The 19,936-nt window shown below is 44.0% G+C and overlaps 1 protein-coding gene across 2 annotated transcripts; it reads right to left on the reverse strand.

Moving 5' to 3' along the window:
• Nucleotides 1-244: 244 nt before the first annotated feature.
• On the reverse strand, nt 245-19,717 carry galns (galactosamine (N-acetyl)-6-sulfatase). 2 transcript variants are annotated; one of them, XM_041938605.1, is made up of 14 exons: nt 19,589-19,717; nt 19,169-19,292; nt 18,351-18,425; nt 18,101-18,203; nt 17,164-17,307; nt 16,310-16,376; nt 14,831-14,958; nt 14,598-14,737; nt 14,379-14,482; nt 10,755-10,885; nt 9,900-10,002; nt 6,484-6,605; nt 2,119-2,236; nt 245-683 (listed from the first exon to the last, which is right to left on the reverse strand). In XM_041938605.1, exons 1-14 carry the CDS (start codon nt 19,694-19,696, stop codon nt 597-599), a joined length of 1,554 nt encoding a protein of 517 aa, XP_041794539.1. In that variant the 5' UTR covers nt 19,697-19,717; the 3' UTR covers nt 245-596. The 2 variants fall into 2 exon arrangements, with proteins under 2 accessions (XP_041794539.1, XP_041794528.1); XM_041938594.1 differs by having other exon boundaries at nt 10,755-10,897.
• Nucleotides 19,718-19,936: the final 219 nt, after the last annotated feature.

Here is a 19,936-nt window from a genome sequence, read left to right on the forward strand (position 1 = left end):
GGTGCATATTTAAGATGATGTTAGCCTTTCTGTGGCATCATGATGAACAAATCAGCTGCAGCGACATCACCTGGTGTTCGACCACAATAAACTGTTTCAGAGTTTACTCACTGAACTCATAGTGAAATTATGTGTTGACTGTCAGGTATTTTAAGACCCGTGAGGAGACAGAGTAAATTTGCACGTGCGCATTATGAATGTACCGGATCTATGGTCTAACAGTCCCGAGAGCAGTCATGACATGAAGTTTGTAATAAAACTTTTTATTAAGAAACAAACGTTTTGCAGTATGCATGTAAAAAGGAGACAGAAGTAATCCCATAATCCAGCATGGTACAGTATACTTGTATACTTTAGGCATGATCAAAACGAATGCATTTCCCTATCTGCTCTGCATCACCAACATGAGCTCCTGATGCAGCGCTATTTTCAGAGCAGGTAGAAGTTGTGTTGGCTCATTAAAATCCTATCTGTAAAAGGTACTTGCATAATTCCCTTGGTTTTACACCACTGCTATCTTTCTCTTCAACATTCAAAAACATGTGTTGTTCTGTAGAAAGGCACATCTTCATGTTTTGCTTCCTCATTGTTTACAGTCAGTGCGGCCAGTGACACTTCCAGGGCTCAGACTTTGGCGCTTTGAGACACTTTCCCAACTTCTCACAGCCGGCGGGGGCCCAGTTCTGTAACAGAGAGCAGCCAGCACATTAAGCACAACAATATGAAGCGATAAAAACATTTTATTTATTTACAGGGAGATGCTAAACCATCTTCTGATTAATAAAGTGTATCTTATCTTCTAAGAGTTGAGTTGTTTGTGTCCTGTCCTGTGCTGTGAGGGTCTTGGGCTATTCAGTGGTCACAGTTTGGTATCCTGTGTCCCTCACGTCATTAGATAAATATTGTCCCATCATGTTTAGGATTTATCACAAGAAAAGGTAGAACAATTAATGGTGGGACAATAATTCAGGGTAAATGTTTTTTTCCAAAATAAATTACATTTTAAAACTTTGCGCATTGCAGATTCATGTAATTGTATCACATTTAGTTGAATTTCTTTATAAAATCTGATATTACAGACTTGAGTAGACTTCAGTATGAATTTCAGTAAGAAAAGCACCTTAAAACACCCAATATTAAATGTATTATATAAAACTTACGAACAGATTTGATTTTATTTTCTTCTTTTTCATTCATATAAATCAAAGACAGGAATGAAAAGACACATGAGTTCAAAATAATGTAATATTTAAAATGTACCTCTATCACAGACAAGGAAAGTGTTCATGAAAGTGTATTTTTTCCCCACATATATGTGAATATTGGCACCAACAGGCTTTTTTGAAATGCAAGATATAAAAGTAAATATGATCATATTATCATGACACGGATTAAGACGTTATTTTACAATATAGCACACAAACAGGGTTAATTCTAACCCTACTTAAAAAGTGTTTGTTTTCTTCACCACAAGGGGGCAGCGCTATGCCACAAATGAATTCCCAGCAGTGCAGTTCACAATCTCACAATGCTTGAGGTGACACCGCCACTGCAAAATTTAGCTCCTTCAGTAATCCTACAGGACTTTTTTTTCACAAAAGCATAATGCAGACACACAATCAAGGTGGAGAAGTCATAATTAAGGTGATAACATGACACTTTCTGGAGCAAGTTAGTAACAGTGATAAACAAAAATGAAAATAAAAGCTAAATCTGTTGAAGCGGGCCAGCATAAATCTGCAGGCTCAGTGCAGCCTGATAGCATTTGAGAAAAGATCTCCATTCAAAGGTTTTTAGTGATTCTCAATTTTTTCATAAAGGCTTTATCAATTTCTCTTATGTATGCATTCATTTATCTGATATACAAGTATGATGGGGAGAACAGAGAGATAAGGTGCTGGCTTTGAGGGCTGCTGCCCAAAAAGAAACATACGTTATCTGCTGTGAAAACTGATCTGACTCTGGTCCACTGTCCCTGCCTACAGTGGGAGAAGAGTTAGGTGCTACACACGACGAATCCTGTTTTCACAACGTTAACTATTCATTTTTGCAATTTGAATGACAAAGTTCATCATGAAAGTAACAGATCACTTTTTTTTATATGTATGCAAATCTCACCATTACGGCCAAATCACACATGTTGAGCTGGGGAATACCGGGCACCAGAGACTCCTTATGCTGCTCCACAACTGGAGAGATCCTGCTCAATGCATCCTGGTACTCCTTAGTCAAAGCACTGCAAACACACAACACACATGTTCAGTGAGGCTGCAGGTAACAGTTACTTTCATGATCTGTTATCTGCCGATTTTGTTTTTTTAGACTAATCAAAATGAAGCGTGAAAAAAAGTCCATCGTAAATTCTCAGATCCTGAGTTGACGTCCTCAGATGTCTTGTTTTGTCTGATAAAACGACTAAGACGATTAATTATTTTTTTAATTGTTGATTATTTTTCCATTTCCAATTTTTCTTATTCAAATGTGCAGAGCTCACACATATAGAATGCTCTCAAAATGCATAGTCACATATGCAAATATACATGCACACACACGCATATAGAATTGCTGTTTCCATATATGTCAATGCATAGAGAAATAGATAATAATAATTAATTAATAATAACCCACAACCATCCATCCATTATCTATACACCGCTGAATCCTTTGCAGGGTCACGGGGGGGGCTGGAGCCTATCCCAGCCGTCTCTCGGGCGAAGGCAGGGGACACCCTGGGCAGGTGACAGGGCTACATATACAGACAAACAACCACACGCTCATTCACACCTATGGACAATTTAGAGTTATCAATTAACCTAAGCATGTTTCTGGACTGTGGGAGGAAGCCGGAGAACCCGGTGAGAACCCACGCTGCACAGGGAGAACATGCAAACTCCACACAGAAAGACCCCAGGCAGGATCGAACCGGGGATCTTCTAGCTGTGAGGCGACGCTGCTAACCACCGAGCCACCGTGCAGCCCATAACCCACAACATCTTCCTTTATTCTGAATTTGCTTTGTCCTTTTGTTTCACTTGTTTTACTATGAAATAAAAAGCTCAACACACAACCACCCTGATGATCACAATCCCTACAATTGTGCCTTTTTGTCAGGGAGTGTTGCAGTGAACGACTGTAATGTATCCAGCCCGAGCTTTCCTCATTATATCAGAGTGGGGACATGTTGTAGCTTTCATTAACAAAAACAGAAGCACACACGCAGGCTGTCCACTCGGGCACCCTTTTGGAAAGCACACTCAGCAGGGTGAACTACATAACCTCCATCCCATCCCCTGTCTCTCAATTACTGCTGGTGGACACCAGTGAGCCTGAGCACCTCTGCGCATTATTATATTCAGTGTGTAAAACACAGGGGCCCTGAAGGCTTTCAAAGGAACGCTGCTCTCAATAGGACCTGTAGGGTTAATGGGCTGTGTGCGCACATGTGTGTGTGTTGGGGGAGTGGGCGTCTGGTGGCGTGACACACGGACAGACAAATATCAGCAGTGCAATTACACCCCTGATACACTCGCCGGCAGCACCTGTGCCAGTCTTCCATCCTCCCTCCACTGCAAACCCAACCCTCTGATTGGCCCCCGGGGACCATGTGCATGTGTGTGAGGTGAAGTGTCAATTAGAGTAATAACCCCAGGCCCTGTCCAGCTCACACCTACCCTCCCCTCGCAGATCTCCCACAGGGCAGCAAGGCTTCCTCCATCAGCCAGCACCTGCTCCTTTCCTTGATACTCTCAGTCTTTACTTTCCCCTACAATTACTCGACTGGTAGCGCGCCGGCTGCAATTAGTCTCTCTCTTGGTGTGCCACATTCGTCATAAGCTAACTATCTACGCATTGTGACCCCAGCTGATAGGGGGACAAACCAGATTACTCCCCTCGGTTACAAATCAGACATTCAGATTAAATTGCTTCAGCTATCTGAAATCGCCAATTCTGCTTTCGCCAGATCTCGATCAGCAAGAGGGATATTTCATTCCCGTCCTATCTGCGCCCGCTACTCATTGTTGCGATTCATTTCGTGATAAGCGATGAAACAACTTAATAAAAGTAAATGTAAGGGAGATTTATCAGACTGCTGTAAGTATTCAGTTTCTCCATAGGAGTCTGCAAGCAAAGCACGCCATGCACTGAGAAACTTGCACAAGACCCTAAGTTTTCTATTGTTTTGTTTATGCACTGAAAATCTTACAGTACAAACCTCTAAATCAAAAACTAATAATATCATTTGTTTATGCCCCCTCTGCAAACAAATAATAAAAAGCCCACAGTCAGCACAGCTCATTATCATGATTACAACCCTTAGCCTACTGGTGGAGAGGCAAATTCTGGAATAATAAGCAGGCTGTATGCAAATGGAGTCTTTTGATTTATAATGTATGGCACCCAAGGGGGATGGGGGCATTGCTCAGGTGTGTCACCACTCTGATTACTGATTCATAACACTATTGCAGGAACACACACACACACACACACACACACACACACACACACACACACACACACACACACACACACACACACACAAACAAGCACACAGTGGCAGAAGGTGGGGGAATTGAGGAGACAATCAAATACATCTGTCCTGCCTACCCCTCCCCTCCACCATCTTCTCCACCCCAGTGGAAATTGAGCACTTCAGTAAGGACTATTGATTGGGGACACAAGAGCTTGGTGGCAGGCAGCAGATGAGGCCAGACTGTGCAGGGCTGCCTGCAGTGTTGGGGCTGGGACTACGCTCTGGACGGCCGGGGCTCTGGGGACGTGAGCCGAGGTAGGTGGTGAGAAAGTAGGACGTGTTAACCTCAGAGCCTCAGGTCACAGAGACGGAGGGTGAAGTGGAAGGCTTTGAACAAATCCGGTGGGGAGCCAAACTCACCGAGTTGGGTGGATGCACACCTGGCTGGGTCCGCGTTTCATCCTGGACAGATGGACCACCAACACAGGCCTTGCCATCCTCCAACAACTACAAACTACAAGCTGCTGTATTTTTGCTCCCAAATTCTTTCCTAGATTGCATAATTAGAATCTTTGCTGTTTTCCTGGGCGACTGGATTTGAGATTGTGTGTATGTTTGTGTGTGTGTGTGCTTTTTGCTATATCACAGGCTGCGACAGTAGTGAAGGTATGTGTGCAGACAGGCCCTACATCATCTTAAGTGGCTCTTTAGGTGCAGACAGAGATTAATGATGGCCAGGCAGCCAGTCCAGCTGGGGGACCGAGGAGCACACGGACAAAACGCACACATACACATGTGTGTGTGTGCGCACACATGCACACACACTTAACTAGGATGGAGGAGAACGGTCCCAGTGGATGCAGAGGGACAGCAGCCGAGTGGTGAGGAGTGAGCCGAGCTGCATAGCAGTGGGTGGAGCAAAAAGAAGTAAGGAGGGAAAAAGTAAGGCAAAAGTTTGAAGAGGAAGGGGACTGAATGGTGCAAGAAGAAGCATGAACAGTGACGGGGTCGGGCAGATGGGTGTCGGGAGGGGGGTGACCTTGCAGACGAACTCAATGACCCCAGTGAAAAATAAGTGTGCACTTTTGCTTCGTGTGCCTGCTTGTGTGTGCACACCTAGCACTCAGCACAACACATGGCTGCGTATTGATTGGTTTTTGCTTCTTCTTTTTTCTTTTTTTCATTCTTCCAAGTGAATCGCAGGGCTAAAAGGTGGGCAATTGAAAAACAACATTAATGTTTTATCATCCAATCTCACTTCAGAACTGAGCAGGAGGCAAAGAGACGAGGAGGCCAGAGCAAAATGTGAGAGGCTGAGCTGCAGAAGGCAGAAAAGAAAGGTCGATCCAGGAGGTTTTCTGGCAGGAGGGAGCCGCAGTGAACACTGTGCACGAAAGGAATATTCTCTCATCAAAGCGATTTAGAGATTATCTTAACGTATTAGTCATGGCGTCAGCTTGCGCCGCTTAAATATTCTACACTGACAGTACGCAGAGGAAGACGATGCTTCTCTATTTTTGCATCCTTATTTAGCAACAGTCTCAGTTCAGCCTCGGCTGTCTGTGTCCTCTGGCGTCACTCGCTCCTCTCGGCGATTCTTAACTCTCCTCTGAGCTGAGGCAGAGGCGCAAAAAACTCCATTAAACAGCACTCGCTCTCAATTTAGACCCGAACAATTTATCTTGCAATTTTAACCTGCAGCGCTGCACCGGAGGGTTGAGGGCCTGATAGTGATCTTTAAGGAGCTGTTTGCAATCACAAAGAGAAGGGTGTAATCAGGCGCGCTCTGACTGAGCGGATCAATCCACCGCCTTCTTTTTCATGCCACTGAATCAGCATTGATCTCATACGCATTCTGCACCACAAACTGCCTTTCTATTCTCACCTCTCTCAGGGTTCATTTTCCATCACCTTGAGTAAGACTTGTTCTCGGTTGACTCCCTCCTCTCCTCTTCTCCGTCACCACACTGCGAATCAGCTGTGAGCAGAGCTGAAGTTTTCATAGGACTAACCTGATTGGGAACTTTTCCCCAGGATCCTTTCCCAGGTGGAAAATGATTGGCTGCATTGTGTGATCTTTCTGCTCGTGAGTAGTCACGCCCGGGACTTCTTGACCTGGACAGAAGTTGATGCCCTGCGAGAAAGAACGCACGACAAAGACACAAAACTTTTTTTGTTTCTTACGAGAATACTGATGTTCATTTGGAGCTAATCTCAACATTGACAGTCAGTAAAAGGAGGCAGAGAAGGTGACGCCTCCCACTTGCAAAAGATGTCTCATAATATATAATAATATTAAAAAGTCTCATCAGTTATAAACAGATAGTCTGAAAAGTATTTGATGCCATTTTGCATTTATCTGTTCATTCGTATTTTAACCACTGAGAGCAGTTCACCACTCAGTCCGAGTCCTGTGGCCCTGACTGTATCTGTATGTGTGCTGGAATAAGACTGCAACCCACCACAGGAAAGAGCAGAACAGCCCTGTTTTGGCTACAAAGCCCTCATAAATTGAGTATGAAGACCAACTTTTCACTAGTGCAACCTCACACAATATTTGAGCTCAGTGCCACTGCTAAAAGATATTTGCTTTTACTCTTTACATGAATCAAACGGAAGAAAATAAAAATGAAAGAATTCATTCCTTACATCCCATTTTCTCCATGATTGCTCTCTGTAGTGACTTTTCTTTAACTTCCTGGTTTTTTTTTGTCATGGCGTGTGTCCATTTTGGTCCCATCCGATGCTCTATATTTGATTCTATTAGATGTTTTACTTGAAGCACATGAACACAATGACTTTTTCTCTGTGTGTTTTATCAGCTCAGCTAAAAGGATCTGGAGGTTTAGATTTAGGCTCGCAGCCACCTGCTGGTCTGAGCTCAGTGCTTAATCTTGTTGTAGTATGGCCTTTATTCATATTGTCCAGCAAGCCGTTGTGTTATTTATGCAGCTACTGTAGGTGCATCATAAAGGGCTTCAAGGCACTGGCAAAATAGAGGACTTTTCTTCCTTGTGCTGCCTCCCCTTCATCTCTCCCCGCCTTCGCTCCTGCTCCCTGACTCCTGGCAGAGCCTGGCAGAGATCGCAGCCTGATTGAGTCACACTCACTCCTCCAGAACCCCATGGAGATCTGCCTCCTTCCTCAGCACACACACACACACACACACACACACACAAACACACACACACAAACACACACGTTTTGATGAGCACAACTAATATTGAGAAAGCATTCATCTGTAAGGCACTGCTGCTGCCCCCCTCTGAGATCACTCAACGGAGCACCTCAAAATACATATAGAAGAGAGAGAAAGAGAGAGAGTGAGGAGGGTAGATTCCCCCCCGCCCCGCAGAGCCTTCTCTCATCCAGACTTGTCCTGTCTTTTGAAGCCAACAGCTTAGAAATGCAGAAAAGAATGAAAGGCAAAAAAAAAAAAAAAAACCTCATCCCAGAGGAGCAGCAAGAAAGGCCTGCTGTGTGTATCTCTCTGACTCTGCCTCTTGTACCCAAGACATAACAGCAAGAAATCCATATCTCCCCTGACATTAATGCTATGGATACAGGCGGCTTTCAAACTGGAGCAGAGCAGTCGCTATTACAAGATAAGGTGCCAGAGCATCCAGGCATGGCAGCATGGATTTGGGAAGAGGAAACATTTGGTGCCCATTTTGAGCCAAAATGGAAGGAGAACAATCGTTTTATGTTGATTGTTGCCGCATATTTAAAACAATATTCACTTTAAACATATCTGCATTCCTTTGACTAGTATATTTGGCATATTCTGCAGAATATGTGTAAAAATGTTATTCATCTATGGACTATTTGCTAAATGTTGATCATTTCCAGGAGGTCTGAGCTGCACACTGCTCTAATGTCTTTTCTTGCCTCTTGCCATAAACTTAACTCGGAGTTCAGTATCTCCCATCCATTTCTGCAACAGAATTGATGCAGAAATAAATAACCAGTGTAGAAAAAACAGTTGTCTGGGAAACAGGTCATTCATTCATCACCGTGTGAAGTATTCAGCGTCGTACAAAAAAGCTATCACAGCCGTCACAGAGCTCCTGCTGTAGCAAAGGTTACTCAGCAATCCAGATACAAAGCAGCCACAGTCACGACAAACTATATTCTGCAATATTAACATCACTACGCTGCCTCAAGAGAGTTTGATGAGAGCCATTTAAGCCTGTGAAATTTCTCATTTTCCTCATGGCTGAGCTGCATGAACGCCAGGGCCGAGCAATATGTCTCCCAGCTATTAACCTGTAATTTCGCTCTTCTTCACAGACACACATCTTCCCTTGTTTATTTCTCACAATGGACCAAGAAAAGCAAATTATATTTTTGAAGTATTACCACAGCTGACGAGCAAGCTGAAAACCAGGGAGTTTTTTTTGTTTTTAGGTTTGATTGTGGACTTCTGACAGGTTAAACTGAAGCCTATGATCATTAAACCACCAGACGTTTCATGCATTGTCTGACTGGGTGAAACAGCTCGATATGAGTGCATAAGTCACTTTGTTTACATTTTTGATGTTTATAAAGCGTACTATGGGTTACATGAGATGGAGAGTTTAAGGATTCAGCCATAACGGCGAGAAGCATGTCGGGAATTGAACGTGCTCCTCCTTGAAGGAGCAATGGTCACACACACACACAGACACAGACATGCACATATATGAAGTGCCTAACATACATGTACATGTTTTCTCCGGTCCTCTTTCTCTCTCTCTCGTATACACACACGCACGCACCAATCGATAGGCAACTCACAGGCAATCAGACGCCATTATTTGTGAAGTTCCACTTCAGTTCACATGAGTTGATAAAGGAGGCTGCTATTGATTCAGCGGCCCTGAAGGAGAGAGCAATTTAAGCGACCGATGGGGCATAAAACAAACTGGATCACAGGAAAAGCAGAGCTGTGGAGGGAGGACAGGAGGACATGTTTTTATGGACGGGGGGGAAGAAGAGCACTATCCTGCCTCTGTGTCAGATTTAACATTTCTCCTGATACGTTTAATCACAAACGAGTTGATGTAATTACGGCCGAGAGACACTGCTGGCATCCGCCTTTCTTCCTTCCTCTTCAGCTCTGTGGTGCCAAAAGAACAAGTCTACAGCCGGCAATGTCGGTATGTAAATGGCGAGGAAAGGAAGATCTCCACTGGAGTTAGAACAAACAAGTCAACTGGTTGATGAATGATGTAAGTTCGCTGATGTGGGGGCTCTTCATTAATATTCATTACGCTCTGATGTACACAGCAGTCAACTGATGAGCCATTTTCAAGATAACACCAAGAGTGAAAGTGTTTGTGTGTTTGAGTAAGATTAGGAGAGACAAAGAGGGAGGATGTGGCATTGTAAATCAGGAACTGAGGAGACAGAGATGGGACAGAGTTGCTGTGTTAACAGGAAGTCTTACGCTTTTGAACTCCTCCAAGGAGTTGCTCCAGGTCCAGTAGTGCGCTTTGTATTGTCCAACCCTCACAGCCATCAGCTCATTCCCACGGTAATAGAAGATTGGCCTGTTGAGCATGAGAAGAGGGAGGACTAAGGCTCAGAGATGTTTATTCTCAGGTGTATTTGCACCACACTGGATGCTCCTGGATTGCAGCATCAGGCTTACAGCAGTGCTTTGAGATAAAAACATCAGCATGCTAACATGCTCACAATAACAATGCTAACCTGCTGCTGTTTAGCAGGGTCAGTGTTCATCATCTGAGTGTGCCGTGTTAGCATGCTAGCATTTGCTAATTAGTGTTAAGTTCAAAGTACAGCTAGATGGGAATGTCATTAGTTTTGCAGGTATTTGGTCATAAACCAAAGCATTGGACAAAATAACACTTTGATCTGATGTTGGCGCAAGAGAAAAAGTCATTTAATCGCCAAAATTGGTTAGGCGCACCCCGATGAAGACATGAATGTTAAATTGTAATCCATGAAATTGTTGTTAAGACATTTTCACTCAAAACCACACGTCAGCATCATCGTGGTGCTACACAAAGAGTCACAGGATCACTAAAGTCATTAGGATTCATCGTCTGTAAACCATGAACATCTGGACATAATTTCAAGGCAATCCTATCAACAGTTTAGATTACAGTCGACCGACAGAACCAAAGTGCTGCTAAAAACGCTGCCTTGTTTACATCTCCCATGACGAAAGTAACACTGCTCTCCCACTCAGAGGTGCGATCATGAACACAGTAAGTGTTTTGAAAAGTGAAGGGGATCACCACAAATCTCTGGCCAACCAACAGCTAGTGTGTGTACTCACCTGTTTTGGATTTTGTCCGAGTTCTTCAGGAGAACTGGCGTCAGGTCCAGTCCATCGAGGGTTCTGTCATCAGGAGGGCTGATGCCGGCCAGAGCCAGACTGGTGGTGAACAGGTCCATCACATTGGCCAACTGGAAATTCACCTACAAAAATGACAAAGAAAAAAAATGCAACCACAATCTGCAGTATGAGGACTGCCCGAGTGTCATCTCAAGGACTAAAAGACAAACTGAGTACACACACGTGCAGACACACCCACACACAGGTGTGTTGCCATCCCTTCTGGGGAAATTATGCAGAATTACGTTAATTTCTTGGACACTTACCATAACCATAATTGCCCTAATCCTAACCCTTACCCTCATCTTAACCAAGGTGCATTATGGGGACTTGTCCTCATATGGAAGCTGAGTCCCCACAATGTGACACACACACACACACACACACACACACACACACACACACACACACACACACACACACACACACACACACACACACACACACACACACACACTTTCATGGAAGTATCTTGTGATGATTTTGCTTCTGGTTTCTGGTTGGCACAGAATCAAGAATCCACAAATCTAGAATGATCTCTTGTACGCTGGATTTTCTTCATGAACGCAGGCAAGGTAACAATGCGCAGTCATGATAGGATGTTTGTATGTGTGGTTGTGTGTACACATGTTGGAAAGAAGTGCATGTCTTCAGTCTCCTCTCTAATCTCTGCTTGCAGGTTTATTATAAAAACCTCCAAAATGCCTCTCTTTCTAAATGAGTTTTCTTGTGGGGGGGAGAAAAAGGAGGAGCAAAGAAAAAGAGGAGAGGAAGCAGGGAGAGGACAAGGCCCGGGCAAGCAGGCGGCTGGAGCTGGAGCGAGCTGGTGTTTTATCTCCTTCTCCCAGTCCCAGTGAAAAGCTTTATTTTATTTATAAACTTTGAACTATTTTCAGATAAAATGCCATTTTTCGCTGTCATCCTTGATCTTCCGTTCCATTCTCTCCTGAGCGAGCCTTAGAGGGAGACGGCACGCTCACAATCAGATAGCGCTATCAGGCCTGTGCAGCTGCACCGCCATGTGCCGCTGTGCTCCTATCGGCAGCCAGCACACATACAGACACAGACACACACACTCGCGCTCGCGCGCTCGCACGCACGCACACACACACACACACACACACAAGCTCCTAAGCACTGAAATGAATTCCCTTTTCTTCTGTATCCACAGAACTAGCCACAGAAAAGGCTTTGCAATGCATTCCATGATCTATCTGCACATCCAGACAGTCTTTCTCGCACACACACATAAACACTCACAGATTTAGTCCACTTCATTTTTCTTTCTCTTTTTTTTTAAAAAAGTCCCCCTTGCACAGACACGCACACAAACCATTAAAGAAGACAGGACAAAAGGACACAAGAAGAAGCAAAACTGACATTTAGTTGGTAATAACTTGCATGACCAAAAACCCAAACTTTCAGACTCAGACCGGTCTGACAGAGGAATTATCTCACAAGTCACCATCTTTTATTTCCTTCCTTTATTAACTCTGGCCTCTTTTGCAGGCTACGCTGAACTTCAGTCTTTCTTCACCCTTTGTTCTTTCCTTTTTTTGACTGACTCATCACTCTCTATTAATGTCACATTCTCCTTCCCTCTCTTTCTCTTATTTTGTTCTGTGTCGTGAGTGGTGATGCTGGTTATCTGAGGCGGCAGGGCTTCCATCCCCGTCTCTACCACGCTGCCTGTGTGTCCGCCGCCTGATAAAACGCAACAAAAGGGATTGTGACAACATTGTGGGGCAGACACCCCCATCCGCCTCCCGATTTTTGTTCTTACCGCCACCACCCCTCATCATCATACCCCCCTGCCCCCCAAACATCGTGGCATCTCCCCCTCAGGCACTGGGAGAATGCTGAATCTGCACCTGCTTCATTCCAACTATGCTTCTTCATTCCAGTACATCTCTGTCCATCCTGCTAAATATAAGCAAACAACCAAGTTTCATCGTTCAGATGCATTGACAGATTAAAGGCTTTTTGTCTGTTTAAGCCATGTGGAAAAACTTGTCTCCTCATCTCAACACTGTAAAGACACATCAGTGCTTAGTCGCTACAATAAACCTGCTGATATCCCGCTTTAACAAAGGCCTGTGTGGCTGATTGTTGTCTCCAGCATTTTGCACCACAGGCTTATGGACTTTTCAATGCACAGAGATTTCCAGAAGACTACAAATAAGAAAGGGGGGCAACCCTGTTCCTAGTCTGTCCTCCCTCCCAAGCTGCACAGGGTGATAAATTCAGAGCTGTGGAGTACAGTAGCTCCAACAAAGCAGCTTTGTCATCACAACCCCAGAGAGCTTCAGGGAGGATCTATTGACCGTCGTTCTCACAACAATGCAAATGCCAACACCCACACTGTCCCTTCCACTGGTCTAGAAAGTTACCTGTCACACAACTAATCCAACATACATATGAAAACATGCATAGGCGTAGGCGCGTCTAATCAAACAAAGGTGCCTCAGACATGTATACACAGACGCGGCGGTCAATTATAATGTGGCACAGGTGCAGCAAAGCCCTGCGAACACAACAACGTTCCTGGCAGCGTGGCAGTGCTAGCGTCTTTAGCAGCACTCTTCTTCCTTTTCTCTTTTCTACACCAGCCACCTCTTTTACTTCTTCCTTGCTTCCTTCCCTGTACCCCCACCCCACCCCGCCCCACTCTCCACCACCCCACTCCACCCCTCCGTTCCTTTATCCTGAGCGCCTGGCATATTCAGATACTGAAGTCCTCATTACAGCTCAATCCAACCTCAGCAAACACACAAACAGATTAGCCGCTTAAGACGCTCCCAATCCCCCTCTCCCTCGCTACTCTGCTGTGCTATCAGGCCCCAGCACACCCCTGTGAGATGAGCCAGGGGCAAGGCTTACTGCAGACTGCAGCCTCCGCTCGCTCCTCCACCAAATCCCTCTGCGTCACAGTCCCGTGTCACAGCTGCCCCTAATACAATTAAAAGTCATTTGCAGAACGCACAGGCTTAGAGGATCACGGTGTGGGTGGGGGGTTAAAATGGGGAGGGGGAGGGAGGAAAGAGAGAGAGTTTGGGGCATTAATTCCAGCCAAACATATTTGAGGAAACAGTGGAAAAAGCGCCCACATGCTTCGCGGCCGCAATCGCACAGTTCGTCTTTACTGTTTCCGGAGTTCAGTCGCTCGATAGAAGGTGAACGTGGTCAAGATTAGCTGGTTCACGGCGCCAGTGGAGCATGCACAAGTAAAGTGGTAAATGAGACACAAACGAAACAAAAAGCACAATCATTCAAAAGAGAGGATTAGTGAAATAATTATTCCTTTACTCTCAACCTGCTTTACAATCCTATACATCGCCTGCAGCTTTACAGGGAACATTTCAGCTCCTGGAACCTGTTGATAGGCAGAACATCAGGGAGCAACAATGCTTGGAAGAAAAAAAAAAAAACTGGCACTGGATCCTGGGTCTAAGTCTTGTCTATTCTCTCGAGAAGATGGCAGGGATTAAGAGAATGATCATCTTGGATTCTTTTTTTGGAGGCATTTATTCGGTAAAAGCTTCAAATCACAGGGGTATTTCTCACCGTGCCCTCTTTGATGTGTCCAGGCCACCAAGCAATGGCAGGCTCCCTCATGCCCCCTTCAAAAGTGGTCTCTTTCCCGCAGAGGAAGGGCCCGTTGCTGCCACCTGAGGAATATCAAGCACAAAAACCATGTATGAAATCACACACACGTGCATGAAAGAAAAACGCTTTGTGAAACCAAGCTGGTCGTGTGTATGTGTGTGTGATTTGAGTGCCTACTGTTGCCTGGGCCTGAAACTAAAGCAGCTCCGTTGTCTGAGGTGAAGAAGACAAATGTATTCTTTTCTATGCCCAGACTCTGCAGGCGTGACAAGATCTGACCGACGCTGAAGTCCAATTCCATCACAGCATCACCATACCTACAGAACACAGACAATCACATTCCCCTGGAGAGGTCCACTCATTGGTAAGCATGTGCATCTGCAATAAAAGAGACGTAGGATACGCTGTACCGGCCTCGCTGGCTCTTCCCTAGGAACTGTTTGGAGGCATAGACGGGTCCATGAGTGGCGTCGGCTGCCCAGTAGAGGAAGAAGGGCCGCTGGGCCTCAGTCTGGCGGTGTATGAAGTCAAGGCCTTCCTGTAGAGGTGGGACGAGGGAGAGAGGGTAACAACACTGCCAGTGTCAGACGACTTACTGTAGCTCCATTCACAGCACTGCTATCAAGATGCATAAAGTAAATAACCTATTCTCACTTGCATACCACATACTAATTCAGGTCCTGCAATAAAAACAACATTCACGAAGGGTATAATGTTCAGTTTTTATTCAAACTGTTTCAGGGAGGTATTGATTCAACTTTCTGAGTGTGAGAGAGGATGCAGTTTGTGCTGCTGGTCAACTGTTTTTTCAGACTGAGTGAAATTTCTGACATTTTTTCCGCCGCTTTAACATCCATGAGGGTAGAATAAATATTAGAAACACCTCTCAGCATAATGAAAACTGTTCCAACAAAAACCTTAAAACCATTATAATGGATTTGTTGCAGGGCTGTTGTACAAGACTGCATTGAGTGTATGTCTGTCTGAAAAAAATGACACCAAAATTTACTTAGGAAAGACACATTTATATTCTAATAAATGGGGAAGCACTTTACTGGCTATTTGAGACATTTTCTATTTTCAACTTGGATTTTGTGTTTTAAAAAGCAGCAGCTCAGTTGACATCTGTTGGTGCACACCTTATATTAATTTTTGCACACTAAACAGTGGCAAGGAAAAATGACTTCATTGTGTCACCTTTTACCTCGATACCTTTTAGTATTGTACATAGTGCTGAAACTGGATATTTGCAGTGCTGACAAAGGCATGTCACATGAGGACTTCTGTATTTCTGCTGCTGGCAAAATCAAATTTAACAACCAGAGATATAAGCTGGCATTTCAAAGTTTTGTTTCATTTTCTAAAACAATCAGGCACATTATTAACTGCACTCTGGAAACCAGTCCAGTCAGACATGCAAATATAAGCTTAACAAAGCTCTACTTGACAGATCCGGCCTCTTCTTGTGATGACATATTACACCTTTCAAGCATGCAGTGTGGCTCTGCAGGCTGCCTTTGATCCTTTTAGGAACAGAACGTGAGGCGCTGACGTAAGCAGCGGAGATACAGCAATCAAGACGAGTGTGCAAAAGTCAACAATCCACTTCTGCTGGTGAAAAGCAGGGTAATGATCAAAGGCCAAAATCAGGCTTTAATTGCATTTTTAATTTGTTAAATAGATGATTTATGTTCTTGTGCTTTTATGTTTTGGTGAGGCAAAGACAGTTTCCCACTCTGATGGACAATGATGTTATATTCTCTTCTATTAATTGCTTTGCAAAGGCAACTGTGAAACGAAAGGGCTGTACCTGACATACTCAGCTCAACTGACAGCGTATCATCTGAGACAGAGACAGCCTTAGACAGGACCGACGAGCCTCGACTTACCATCAAGTAGATCTGTGTGAGGTTGGACTCTCCAGTCTTCCTGTCAATCATAAACTCCTCATAGTATCTAGAAAACAAGTGTGTTGACATGATTCATTAAATAAACCTTCATTGTCATTTATCCAACCTCTCATCTGAATACCTGCTGAGGCCACACCGTGCCATCCCTCCTTTGCTTATTCAACCGCATGAAATCATTCAAAATGACCTGATTGTATTGTCAGGGCTTTCAATCTGCCTCTAAATTGACTGAAACTGCTGTAGACAATATCATCAAGACAATAAAAGCAAATTTCCCTCTTGTGGACTGTGTTTGCAGGAGATTTTGGTGAAAGACATATTTGGAAGTCTCTGCAGAGCTGAGCAGAGGGAACCGTTATGAGGTGTTGCTGAAGCGTGGCGCAGCGAGTGGAGAAGCAGTGACAGGCATCTCTCTTTCTTCCGCTTCGCTTCCTCCAGGTGTCTCCGCATACAGCCAACGCAACCTGCCGTCTCTTGAGGGCGTGTGTGTGTCTGTGTGGATACGTGTCTATGTGTGTGTGTGCGTGTCTGTCCAGGGCCCAGGTATGCACCGCTGATTAAACCCACGGCTAAGCGAAAAACACGCCCGGCTGCCAGTTCCAATGACCCTGAATACACATATGGCTGTTTTGGGGAAAACAAATGGGCGGAAAATGGAATACACAAGCACAGCTGGTACAGGGAAGGAAGAGGAGGGGAGACACTCTACTCATCCAGAGGAGCAGCCAGCCAAACTATTCCTCTGAGTCACGGGGAAAGAAGATTTTTATAGATTCTCAGCAACCGTTTCTGCCTGCTGTTATGTAAATGTGAGTGCTTGAGTGTGATACTACCTGCCAGCCATCTCAGAGTTGTTGTAGACAGGGATGTTGGGTCTGATGCTGCTGTTGTAGGGGCCAAAGTGGCAGTTTGGCGCACCAAACCATTCATCAAAACCATTCTTCAGAGGCAGGTACTTCGGCATGTGGCCCAGATGCCTGTGGTGGCAAACAAAGTACACTCACACATATGTAAGATCACTGTGATTTCAGGAGCATTCTATATGTTTTTGCATGTTTGAATTAAGACCATTAATACAAATCACATATACTTGTGCTAATACACGCTATCAGTGGATGCCTCAGAGATTGGGAAAGATGCATTCAAAAATCTAGTATAAAATTATTGCATGCAGTGGAACATGATCATCAGTCATGTTAAGTATACATGATTTGTAATAAATTAGATAAAACATGAAAATATACTGCCTTTAATCAATGATTGATTTAAAAAAGATTGTGAATAAAGATTCTGTTTATTCAGTTTACTTTTCCTCCAGTGGACAGTGGCGATCTGCATCGTTCAACTCATTTAATGTTAATTCATGGATGCTGGGCATTTATATAATCAAGTGTTTTATAGTGTTCAAGTATTTAAGGCACTGACCTGACCATCAGGAGAAAGGCTGGGTGCCTTGCTCAAGAACACTTCAGCATGTGGACAGGAGGAGGTGGGAATCAAAACCGCTAACCTTGTGATTAGTGGGCAACCTGCTTTGCCTTTTTTTTTCTTTTTTAATTGTCTGATTTGCCTCCTTGGGGTCCTGAAATGTTTTCAAATGAAGCGCTTTGTAACTTTGTTTTAAAAAGTGCTGTATAAATAAAGTTTATTATATCCTGAGTCATAGTCACCATCGCCAGTCATCATCAACACCTTGAAAACCTCAGAAACCTTGAAAACCTCAGAAACCTCGAAAAAAACGTCTGGATTCAAGGAAAATAAAGAGCTTACCACTTGCCAACTATCTTGCTGACATAGCCCCTTTTCTTCAGCATCTGGGGTAACAAAATCTCATCCTGGGAGATTCCTCCCACTATCTCCTGCGGTGTGTATGCTATAAAAAAAAAGGTCAAAATTTAGTGCACAAAACTTTCCATGACTTTACTGTACACTGTACATTACAAACTAAGTAATGAGAAAACCTGCAAGAAATTATGTACAGCTGGACAATTTGCACAGTAAGGATTTACTGAGACTGTACCGTTTCTGGCGTGGCCATTAGTGGTGTAGAAACCGTTTCTGACAGGTAGCCTCCCGGTGAGAAGTGCAGCTCTGGCTGTCGATAAAATGATGGCAAAAAGTTAATAGGATTTCTGTGTGTTGGTCTTCTTTTTTTACTGACAAAAAGAGTCAGTGCTGCAGTTCCCTTTTTCTGAACCCAACGCCACATACATCGGAGAATCCTAATTAATTTGTCCACCTTGTAAAGTACTCTGATTAAATTAATAAAACAGACTAATTCAACATTGGTACTTTACTGCCATAAATAATAAAAAGACAGATTGGTTTGGCGTCTCCGCTACAGCCACCAACACTCTTGATTAATCAGCTGCGTTTAATGGCTGTGATGCCACTTATTTATGTACCTAATCTGCCTTTATCTAATCTAATCTCTGCAGTCAGATAATAACCTCTATCTCCATATTTCAACTCAAAAAGAAGAAAAGCAGCCTTTCAGCTTGACAGTCCAGCATTTCTAAAGTTTAAGTGCAGGGTGCTGAAAACTGCACAAAATGCACACAAACTCTATTCTGAATCCATCACATTTTATGTCCATACCTTCAGTAACATTACCTACAACCATGATACCGAGCTGGAGTTTAAAGGTTTCTAACAGCAGTGATGTTGTGAAACCTGCTCTCCTGCAACTGCATAGAACTACTGTACTCTGTTTTACATGCTGCATTTGAATGAGGCAATGTGGCATCATTTTAGCAAATAACAAGGCTGCAACGTCAACACTCCAACATCTTGCAAAACAGGAACTTATGGCGCAGTTGACATGTTCAGCTGACTCACATGGAGAACAGAGTGGGTTGGCGGTGTAGAAATTTGGAAGCAGCATGCCCTGGGCGGCCATGGCATCCAGGTTGGGGGTCTCTTTAGAGGGCTGGCCAAACACCCCCAAGTCCCCCCAGCCCATCTGAAGAGCAGAGGGAAAGAATGGAGAACATATTTAAAACTCCTGCCTGTTATATTCACACCCAAGAAGGTGCAACACACATTTAAGCACAGACATAGACACTGTGTACAGGCTGCAATGTTCAATGACATGTACAGAGACAGAGGGGGCTCCTCACAACCCACAGGCAAAGAGAAAACAAACACAGAGAGGAGAGGGGGGACAGAGAAACATATTTTGGGTTCCCAAACAGAACAGTGCTGCTGCTGTGATGGACTGAAGCCACGTGAACAGGTGAGAACGAGAAAGTAACTTACGTCATCCATGAGCATGATGATAATGTTTGGGGAAGAAACATTTGGAGACTTTTCTGTCAGTGAACAAGATATTATCGCGCAAAAGAGAGCCAGAGTTTCGGTGTACATCCTCTTCGTTGCTGTGCTGTAGTCATATGAGTATCAACTTCGAGGAAATGATTTGTTTGCCTTCGTGCGGGTTTTCGGCGCAATACTTGCGCATAAGCAATAAAGCAACAGTTTTGAAGTATTTGCTCGAATTAATTCAGTTTTTGAATACATCTGAGCTTAATCGATTTCAATTCTCTTGGTTTATGAATGCGGCAGCGTTATACAATAGGATTAAATCGATAAAGTCTTATAAACTTA

Source organism: Chelmon rostratus, chromosome 1, assembly GCF_017976325.1.
Source record: "Chelmon rostratus isolate fCheRos1 chromosome 1, fCheRos1.pri, whole genome shotgun sequence".
In the NCBI taxonomy this organism is placed as follows: Eukaryota; Metazoa; Chordata; class Actinopteri; order Chaetodontiformes; family Chaetodontidae; genus Chelmon; species Chelmon rostratus.

Coding starts and splice junctions, on each gene's coding strand:
- galns (XM_041938594.1), bottom strand. CDS start 19,696: ATGTACACCGAAACTCTGGCTCTCTTTTGCGCGATAATATCTTGTTCA. Junction 17,308..18,100: donor AGCAAGATAGTTGGCAAGTG/GTAAGCTCTTTA, acceptor TTGCCACCACAG/GCATCTGGGCCACATGCCGA. Junction 16,377..17,163: donor AACTCTGAGATGGCTGGCAG/GTAGTATCACAC, acceptor CTTGTTTTCTAG/ATACTATGAGGAGTTTATGA.